The sequence below is a fragment of the Scomber scombrus genome, chromosome 1, assembly GCF_963691925.1.
Source record: "Scomber scombrus chromosome 1, fScoSco1.1, whole genome shotgun sequence".
In the NCBI taxonomy this organism is placed as follows: domain Eukaryota; kingdom Metazoa; phylum Chordata; class Actinopteri; order Scombriformes; family Scombridae; genus Scomber; species Scomber scombrus.
This window is the reverse complement of record NC_084970.1, coordinates 14,206,683-14,217,710: the sequence shown is the minus strand read 5'-3', so window position 1 is coordinate 14,217,710 and position 11,028 is coordinate 14,206,683. Positions and strand designations below refer to the sequence as shown.

At 39.2% G+C, this 11,028-nt stretch overlaps 1 protein-coding gene across 1 annotated transcript; it reads left to right on the top strand.

The window, feature by feature from the left end:
- LOC133979730 (alpha-protein kinase 3-like) lies at nucleotides 1-11,028 on the top strand. Its single transcript, XM_062418315.1, has 13 exons — nucleotides 1-152; nucleotides 1,870-1,991; nucleotides 2,316-2,433; nucleotides 2,652-3,891; nucleotides 5,249-7,262; nucleotides 8,428-8,575; nucleotides 8,840-8,967; nucleotides 9,056-9,091; nucleotides 9,192-9,466; nucleotides 9,748-9,836; nucleotides 9,950-10,167; nucleotides 10,591-10,639; nucleotides 10,752-11,028. Exons 1-13 carry the CDS (start codon nucleotides 1-3, stop codon nucleotides 11,026-11,028), a joined length of 4,866 nt encoding a protein of 1,621 aa, XP_062274299.1.

Here is an 11,028-nt window from a genome sequence, read left to right as displayed (position 1 = left end):
ATGGGTTCACGGAGGACAATGATAAACTCCTCTTTTGGCAATGGAAGATCCAGCAATGGGGTTGATATCAATGGGAGTAGCCGGCCTGGTGGCTGCAGCTACCTCTCAAACGTGAGGCCAGAGAACAGGTACACATTCCTGACTAACAGCATGTGTTGTCCGGTTGAGACACCTCTGAAAGGCACATGTTGTCCAGCAAGTGCACTAAAATACATTAATACTTTGTACTACTAGATTTTCCAAACTTGGGCATGTTATTTCTCTGTTTGCTGCCATGGTCACCAGGATTTGCTGGTGCTGATTGAACATCATCTCAGTTATGCACCATGGGCCCCATTTCGCAACAAGTAATAAACTAACAGCATCTTCAATTAATCAATCAATCAATATTTATTTATATAGCGCCAAATCACAACAAAGGTCATCTCGAGGCATTTTACACATAGAGCAGGTCTAGACCGTACTCTTTATTCTAATATATCTTTTGCATGGAAATATATTTTCATGGACCAAGGAGTGCTGACCATTGGGTTCAACTGCAATGATACAGAAAAGGAAAAGGCTATAGTGAGGTCTTTTAGTAAAAAAATGTTTCTAGGTTTGTGGCACAGACCAACATTTACAGCAATATTATCAAAGAAGTTACCTGTTGCCTGATAAGAGTATTTTTTTATAAGCAAACAATACTGTGAATTATTTGTCACCCCTTGTTGGCCCTTAACAAGAAAATTGTTCACATACTTCACATCAATAGTATATTATTATATAGCAGAATATGCTATAAATGTGGCTGTCTTCAGCATTAGTGTCTGGTTTTGTTTGCTTAATGATGAACAACATGCACTGAAGTGTTACAGTATCCTTTAACTGTGCACTGACCCAACACTGAAATGGATGTCAACACCAGACATGGATCAACTGCACATACAGTAATATATACATATACCACAATAATGTGCTCATCAAATGCATGCGAACCCTCGTCATTTTATATTATTATATGTGTGTGATGTTTCCTCTGCATTTCCACATGCTATCATAGCTCAATATTCTGGATTCAATACATTATATTTATGGTGATGTGTTCCATTTCTGTAATTAATGCCACGTGGCCTTATGAAGCCTCTCTAAGGAAATGGCAAATAAGCAAGCTATACTGAATTTCATTATTCAAAGAGAGAGTACCTTGGTGTCTTCTTAATGTGCTCTTTTTAAAAAAAGAAATGAATATGAAAGATACACCTCTGTTTTGGTTGACTCATCTGCCTCACTTGATAGGAACCCAGAAAAAAACAAAAGAAAAAGAAAAAAACAAACTCTTAGATATTTAAGACAATGGACTTTTAATGACGTCAGCACATGTCCAGGGAAATGGTTGGCATGGTGCTTGTTTAGGTCCCCAGATTATATGACATAATGAGAGCTCACAGTCCAAATAGTTTTATTAGTCATGTCCAAACATAACCAACCTGCTGCTGTCTGGTGACCTGCTTGCATTTGCTTCCATTCTGTATACTGTAGCTGCTCAAGTGACACCATCATTACAGGAAAAATTAAGTGCAGTGAGTTCAAATGTGTTGTGTAGCTATTTTTCTGAATGCAGTTTACTTCAGCTGGTGTACTGATATTTAGTAGTTTAGTGTTTATTTGCAAAGTGGTCTGTGGAGACTGTATGGTGGCCTGCCAGGTCAAATCACTGATTGTTAAAGTTTTATTCTCAAGTCCAGAAGATTTGTAAGCGTGGTTATATTTTTGTCTGCTCTGGGATAGTGGGGGACAGAGAGCAGGCTCCACACATTGTGACTTTTTATGTCACTTGTTTTTATTGCAGATGCAACTTAACTGACCAGCTCTCTTCTTTTTGCACAGGAGCACACTCTGCAGTGTGATGGCACAATTAAAAGAAGAAACACAGCCCTCCTTTGAAACAACTCTGAAGTCAAAAGCTGTGTCTGAGAAAAGCAATGTGAAGTTCTCTTGTGTGGTTAAAGGTAAACAGTGTCTTAGCCAGCAGGTTGCATAATATAGAAAAGCGTTGCAAGGCCTTACTCCAGATGTTACCCCATAGAAATGTATTGATTAGAAATCTGTAAGAAGCACTCTTATAAGGATGTAACAACATAACAGAGGTTTCTGGAACAAAGGCCTATTATACATCTGGTCATTTCATACATATTAAGCTTCTGAAATATTTCAAAATAGCCAACACTGCAAGCATAATGCACCCTGTCTATTCTAGCTCAAAAATGCACTGCTACTTTTTTGTATTTGATCAATGGTCCTGATATCAAGATTATTTTCTTTGTCTTTTTCAGGATACCCTGCCCCTCAAGTTATTTGGTATAAGGATGATATGCAGTTGGACAGATACTGTGGACTACCTAAATATGAAATATTCCGCAACGGACAAAACCATTCCCTGCACATTTACAAGTATGATGATATCACGTGACATCTAACATCTAACTGCACTTTTCCTACTAAGATCAACTTTGTGTTGGCAGTGAAAACTTTCTACGAAGATATTTAGATTAAAGCTATCAATAATTTGGCAGACGCACAGCAAAAGGGCACTCCTCAATGTCTACTGTTGTATTTGTTAAATATAGTCTGATTTAAGTTAAGTTAACCAGTTTTTTTTTTCTTTGCAGTTGCACTGTGGAGGATGCAGCTATATACCAGGCATCAGCCAGCAACAATAAAGGTATTGTGTCTTGTTCTGGGGTTCTGGAGGTTGGTGAAATGAATGAGTTCAAGATCCACCAGCGCTACTTTGCCAAGCTGAAACAAAAGGCTGAAAACAAACGCAAGGAAGTAGAAGGTAAAGAAAACCAGGAGCCATTACGAACCATCAGTCCAGACCGCTCACAGAGGAAACGTCGTTCGACAATGGAGGCCTTTTTGAGCATACCAAGCTCCATGGAGGATGAGGGCAATGAGGAGAGCCAGCAGACTGTAGCATTGGAGTCCGAGACCACTGCTGTCGAGGAGGTGGAAGAAAGGCCAGTCCCTGTCACTAATGGAACAGTCTCTGCTATAACTAATGGACAGGTCATCAATGAAAATGGTACTAAGGGTGGGACTTATACATATGACTCTGCCCAGAATATTTTCACTTTGCACCAACCAAAAACTCCCTTTGTCAAGAAGAAGATTAAAATTTCCAACAGTTCAAAAGTCGCAAAAGCTGATACTCAAGGAGAAAGGGCGTCTGACGAGAGAAGAGAAAAAGAGGAGCCCCCCACCTCTCTGGCTCTGACTTGCACAGAGTCTGGACATTCGAAGGGAAATTTAGTGGAGGATATGGAAGTAGAGAATATTGTTAGTTCTTCAGTTTTGGATTCAGACTCCAGAAATGTGGCACAACATAATCTGAAATCATCAATGGAGGAAGCATTGTTTGTTTCAAAGGATGAAAATGTTTGTGCTGTGCCCTCACAGAAAGAACAGCTCACTGCCTCAGTATCTCTTGCTGCTTACACATCCACAAAAAACATAGCCTCAGGAACTGAAGGTAAATTAGCTGCAAAGCATAAGAAGGAAAATGAGCACAAAGATACAGAAGAACATTTGGAAATGCAGAACCAAAATCCTCACATGATGTCAACACAACTACAGACGAGTGCTGTACCAGCTCCCCAACAAGCCCAAATCATAAAGCACATTACCATCACAGATGATGTTACAGTTATGGATGTTCATAGTAAGTCAAATACTTCCACTGATGGAACTTTGTTGAACAGAGACTTTGAGTCAGTGGACACATCATGTGAACGCAGGATTGCTTTGCCTCAGCGTCCGTGTGAACAGACTGGAGATCAGCTGTCTGAGAAGGAAACAACCCCCTGCCAAAAGAATGTGTCTGTGCCTCAGCAAGTGCTGCTGAGCGAGGTGAGTGAGCCCATTCGCATGAGCTCATGAGTGCTTTGTGCTGCCAACACAAGTCTCATCAGTAACACAAGCATCCAGAAGTTATTTATAGCTTTTTACAAGTATGCCCCACTGTGTGACAAGAATTAAATGACGCACATGTTGACAGATGCAACAGGTATAATGATGCAGTGCATTTGATATAGTTAAAAGGCTGGAGAGTTGATCATTACAGCAAATAATTAAGAGCTTGATCTTGTTTTTTTTTACATTGTTAGTCATTATTATTAGTCATACATCACTCATTTGATTGAGACTTAATTGATGTTAAAAAAAAGTGCAGTGCATATATCAAACATAAATTATATTCTATCATAATAAGTAGAAAGATAAAGAAATTCTCATACTGTTTTGAAATAAAGATGTTCCCCTTGATTATCATTCGGCCACATGCTCAATTAGTGCTAATTCTTAATTGTACGCTGCTTATGTTATCACCCTGTCTCCAGCTACATGGCTACTGAGAGCTGAGACAAAACATTGCACAGCTGAAGCACCTCTTAAAATTACTGGAATGGCATTCTGGCCACACTTAAATATAAAATATCCACCTTACGTGGGAATAGGCCTCACCATGACAGAATTAGATAGAGTGGAAGAATGAGAAACAAGCAAAAATTAGCAGACACAGTTTAAAAAAAAAAATGTATTTCATAATTACATCAACTGTATACTGTTTGATTTTAACAGTAGTATTTTGAAGTCAGTTTCAGGGAATATATAGACACAACATAGGCAAAGGGAATAACCTCTGAGTTATATTGTGGCTCATCTCATCCTTGATGGAATGCCATATGACACAGGGAACCTCTCCTGCTAATTTAAATAGGGTTCAACCACAGACTTTATGGGGATTTGACGCTAACTTTCTGGTGCAGACTGGTGGAGGAAAGCAGTGCACTGTGCTTATGTTTCACTATATGATATATGAAACCTGCATGCAGTATTTCAGTGTCATAACAAAAAGTGTTGCTTGAGTAGAACTCTTTATGTGTATGGTGGAGCGAACTAACAAGCATTAGCTAATTTCCTGGATTTGGATTAAGGTTAAAGATGAATGAATATATGTCAATACTGAACATAATAAACACACTATTGGTGTAAAATAATTTCTAGAACTTCAAATCACCATTGCTATATTTTTTCCAGTACATAGATTTCTGTTTGCCCTAAGGCCTTTCCATTCCCTCTTCTATTTGTTGCTGGTTACGCTGTTGCTGTTTTTAAAATTACATGTGTTTATCCATGTCCAGCATAGCCGGGGATAAGAGAATACGTATTTACAGCATGGAAACCTCTGCTTGTATTATGTCCCAAGGTTACACAGGCCCATACAAAGATGAACAGGAATGATGCACCTGTCAACCTTGAGCTACCACCCAACCAATGTTCAATGGAAGCAAGGCTACCACAAAAGACTCCATCAGAAAGAGAGACCACAACAGATGACATCCAGACCCCTTCTGTGCACCATGGTCTTCAAGCAGCCATTGACAAAATGACACAGGACACATGGGATCATTCCAGGGGATCAAATGTAAGCCATACGGCCCTTTTTACAGACCTACCGAAGTCTCCCTTCGAAAGCCCTGGTGGTGGGGAGAGCACCCGAGGGTGTAATGTTTCGCCCACCGACCAGCAAAGCCAAGTTGATACACCTATAAAATCTGAAGGGACAGAAATACAAGTTGATGAGAAGTTAGAGGGTAATGACGTAGGTAAGTTATCAGTGCAGGCTGAAAGTGTGGTGCCAGATGAAAACATAGTTGAGATGGAAACTGAAAATAATGATGAAATGGACAAGAATGAGCCCATATTAAAAATGGAGGAGAAAACCAGTTCAGACTTACATAATGTAAAGCCAGCTAAATTTGAGACTGCTATGCCACATCTAAAAAAACCTCCCGAAAATACAAACTTATGCGAGCACCAAATTAAAGGCTTCAAAGAAATTCCAAAAACTGTGACACGAGTCATATCTGTTGCTGAACTTTTGAGATCTCAATTAGAGGCTCTTGATGTCACAGTTGCAAATTCCATGCCCACCTTACTGGTCCCTGCTGAGTATGAGCAAAATCACACTATAACAGCTACAGACACATGTCAGGAATTAAGAGGTGATGAGAGCAGCTGTAAACTGGAAGTGAAGACATCCATTCCTGACAGGAAAATTGAAACAAGTATTGATAATCCTCCTCTCAAAAACATTAAGGAAACCCTCATGGAAATTTACCATCAACTAAATCTTACTGATCAGGAACAAACACAGACTCAAGGTAGAATTTCACCACCTGTTCAGGATTCACAAAAACCTCTTGTGATCCCTCCTATCTCTGTCATAGACACTGGCACCACTGGACAACATGGCAGTGCCAAACAATATAATGAAACTGTTATGGACATTGGCCAAGAAATTAAAGCATCACTGCTGGTTTCTCCGAAAGATTGCCTTGTTGTTTCCATCTCTGAGAGTGAAAATGTCAGAAACAGTGTTACTCCTATGGCATCAAAGGAGGAACTGACCCAAAGACTTACATCAAGTTCAAACCTATCTGGAAAAGTCCATCAAGAACCTGGGACACCACTTACAATGACACCAATGAAGGCCAGGTGTGAAGAGCATACCACAGATGAACCTGTTCAAGGCAAAGACATGGGATCTCTCCAAAAGTTAACTCCAAAAGATCAAGCCAACAGCAAAAGTCAGCGGAAGAAAACTGAAATAAATTCTACAACATTTTCAGATCAATGCAAAATTGAAGAACACAACACAAACAGTTGTTTACAGAGTGTGTCAAAGACTTCCACTAAAAGTGTACTTGGCACAGACACACAAGAAAATAATCATCAACCTATTGAACAGGAGAGTCCTATGGTTGAGGAATTTTCAAGGACTGATTCCTTAACTAATCCAAATCCTGGGGCTAGTCCACTGTTAAAGAGAAGAAACTGTGTTTCTCCCATTCCCTCGGCTACTCCACAAGAGCTGGCCTCTGGAGCCCGCCGCAAAATCCTAATACCTAAGGTCAAACCTGAGGAGGCCACAACTCTGATTGATAACCAAACTCAGAAAAAGGAGGCGTCTATACAGAGCAGTAAGCTTTCCTCAAGTCCTTCGTTGCTCTCTTCATCTCCAAGCATCTCACGACGGTCACCTCTGCTTCAGCCCCCTGGCGAGAGAACCTCTCCAGTGGAAAAGCAATCTCCACTCCTCAGCAGGAGGAAGATGACAACCGAGACTAAATCACCAAACCACCAGCCTACTGAGGAAATCCCAATCCCGAAAACTGAGATTAAACCTGTAGAGAAGGACAAGCATGATCCATTCAAAGGTAAAATATCCTTCATGTATGAACAATCTTTAAATGGATCATATTCATGCAGTGTTACTCTAACTCAAAAACATAGTTCTCTCAACATGTTACGTTATTAATAAAGGACACCTGAACTAGATAGCAAAGAGGTTTGTTGATTACATACTGAAACAAAGAAAAATTAAGAACAAATAATGTGGTGTGGAGGAGACTCTGTTGCTGCAGAGTCTGTTGGCTGGGAAAAAGACTGAGGATGAGGAGAAAGGGCCTTTTTGTAGCCCGCTCAGCTGCCACTGTTTCGACAGGCCCAATGATTTTGTCAGCTCCTTGAAACAAAGGGCGGGTATACAGAACACACAGATTCAGGACGTAACACAACATGACCTGGAAAAACATCTCTTTTCTAAGAGCCATAGCCCAGTAGAAATTGTTGGAATGTTTTATGATTCCTTAAATGTGAATTTGTTTCCAGCTCTGGCACCCTCTAGTGGTAGTATAAAAAAGAACATTATGGCAGATGACACATGCTTCTTTGAAACCAAAACGTAAAAAAAGTTTTGTAGACAATTACACAGTACTTTTAAAGTCAGTGGTGTGCAGTCATTTAATCTATATTTAAATTTGATATTGATATATGTATATTGGTGTATATACATTGGCAAAATAGAGAATTTGTGACCAAAAACATTAGCTGCTTTATATTTAATACAAGGTGCACAAACTGGTGAGCCAAACATCACCATACATCCTTATTTACTGATGTGTGGTACACTGTGTATTTGGGGGAATGATTGTAGTTCAGAGCACCATATTCTTTGTTTATATTCTTAGAATTACACACAAGTAGTCCTGTTTTGTGTGCCAGTTACACCATAGAAATAACCAGTGTGGGTTTAAAATGTCAACATTTGTACTTAATTCATTCCACTAAGGACGTGTTTGTCTCATGTTACCTTGTACAGCCAAAATTGGTGAGTTTTTTTTCTTCTTGTAATATGGGCAAATTTGACTTGGCTTTGGCTGTAAGGTTGCAGTTTGACTGATGCCTTCCTGCATCCTTTATCATTTCTTGTTATAGAATGGTAATGTTCATTATTTCTTGTCCACAATAAGTATAGAATGTAATGTGCTGTCAAAATTAGTGCATGTGTTTACTTATTTGTGTTGGTGTCTCATCCTCCAGCTCCTCAAGTTATCCGTAAAATCAGGGGTGAAACCTTTGCAGATGCCTCAGGACACTTGAAACTTTGGTGCCAGTTCTTCAATATTCTCAGTGACTCTACAATCACATGGTACAGAAATGAAGTGAAGATTGTGCAGATGAAAAGAAAGTAAGTTCTTATTTCATCTATGTAAGCATACTTAGAGAATCACAAGATACTGGAAAATATCTCCAGCATTTATATTCTTTTTATAAAATGGTACTTACTTTAAAAAAATAAAGGGTTGTAATATGACAAAGTAGCTCACTTATAATTGCAATTTTAAATCGTGTTCCAACAAGGCTGAACATTTATTTGGGAGTGACACCTTTAAATATAAAACACACAAACTCCTGAATGTTTTATTAAACACTTTGTTTTTTTGTCTCTCAGTGCAGGGGATGAAACTCAGGTCAATCTTGCTATTGCTCAAGCATCAAGCAAAGACTCTGGTGTTTATGGATGCACAATCACAAATGAATATGGGACAGACTCAACAGATTACCTACTTAGTGCAGATAGTACGTACCCATTCATATATTAAATTTGGCATGAATAAATTATTTTCTTTTGCACACTTTTATTCTGTCTTCTCTCATTCGGTTGCAGTCTTGGCTGGAATGTCCCTACGTGAGGAGCTTGGTGGTAAGATGATAATTTAAATCTTTACATTATTGTTTATCCTGTGCCAACTTAAAATGCTTTTCTGACTCGCCATTGTACTTTTGTATATGTTCTCATAAAGTCGGAGAAGAAATTGAAATGACACCACTGGTATTCAACAAGGGTGTGGCCGATTCTGGTGTCTGGGGCAACAAATTCTTTGGCCGTATAATGATGCAGGAGTCTCGTATTGGTGATGGCTGTGCTCACAAAGTCTGGAGGGCAAAAGTCATCTATGGCCTGGAGCCTGTGTTTGAGTCTGGAAACACGTGTATCGTTAAAGTATGCAACCCTATCGCCTATGGAGGGAAAGAGGAAAGCTGCCTTATAGACAGGAACCTGGACTTTGTAAGGAAGGTATGCAAGAAAAGATCTGGAGAGAGTTCAAAGAAACATGAGGAAATAAAACTAGCATCACATGAAGGTGAAATAGTATAGAATGAAAGGTTTGATTTTGTAATTAATTCACGTCTTCTTAAATTTAAATGTGTCACTCCAGTATATTAATAAATCAGTCAGGTGTCATTCCTGCCACCCCTGTAGGATTACTGTGGCACTAATCATATGAAAATTTAATAAATACATTGGTGTAGGTTGAGATTATCTTAACTGGCTTTTCTCCAATGTTCTGCATACAGGAGTGTAAAATTCAGAACTTGGCTCGCGAATACTGTAAAATCTTCTCTGCAGAGGCGAGAGTGATTGAAAACTTTGGGCCTTCTCTGGAGTGAGTACAAACATTTTATCCTTCATAAAATGTTCACATTCTCTTGAGTTTCATTTACACAAACCATTAAGCCTCTCTGTAAATGTAATTTGCTTTATTATAATCTATGATAGGGTAATTCCGGTCTACATGATGTATCGTCCAGCAAACACAATCCCTTATGCTACAGTGGAGGCTGATCTGATGGGAGTATATCAGAAATACTCTCTCCTGGATCATACGGGCAGGATAGAAATGAAGACTGCATCTGAGGTGGAGCAGAAGTGCTGTGCTCTGCAGCACTGGATCTTCCAATGGACCAATGGAAATCTACTACTCACTCAGCTAGAAGGTAGGCTGAGTCTTGAATGTAACAGTTATTTATTTATTTTACATTTGTGTTTAATCCTAATCCTAAATCCTTCTTCGAGAGAATAGGAAGCCCAGACTTGGTTGACAGTTTACATGCTTTACTATATCAATGTAAAAAAAATGCATGTTTGTAAAAAGGAAAAAGGGAGCAAGATACCTTTCTAGTAGTTTAAGAGAAATATCAGCCTGATAGTCTGTAAACACCATTTGTTACAGACCATTTATGCTGATAAAATATACAAAACATACTGTATGTTGTGTTTTGAGAACTTGTATGATTTTTATCTGCCTCTTAATTTTTTTACTGCAGTTTTGGAGTTATTGTGGTTCATATGTCTGTCACTTTTTAATATGTTGCCTAAACAACAGAAAAATACTGTAATTGCATGGTGTTTTTTTGCAGGTGTTGACACAAAGATCACCAATGTTGGAATTACAGTCAAATCGACGGGGTTAGTATATTTGTATTTCTGTAAATGATCCTGTGAAAACTGCACCTGATTTTACAAGTAATTTACATTTATACTGATCATGACTGTAACATTTGCTTGTGTGCTGCTGCAGGCATCAAGGTCTCTCTGTTGAAGGGAATCCCAAAGTTTTTGAGCAGTTCATCTCTCAGCACCAGTGTAACTATTTCTGTGGTCTACTCAGCCTGAGGTCACTAAAGGACTCTTTAATGACACCAACAAAGCCCAAGGGTTCCAGGAGCCCCTTACTTCAACGCAAGATGACTGCTGGTTCCTCCAGCCCTCAGACTGGCAGGAAAGCTGCTAGTAGCCCCAGACTGCCCAGGAAGGCTGAGCAAAGCAGCAAGACCGCCACTAAACAAAGCTGTTAA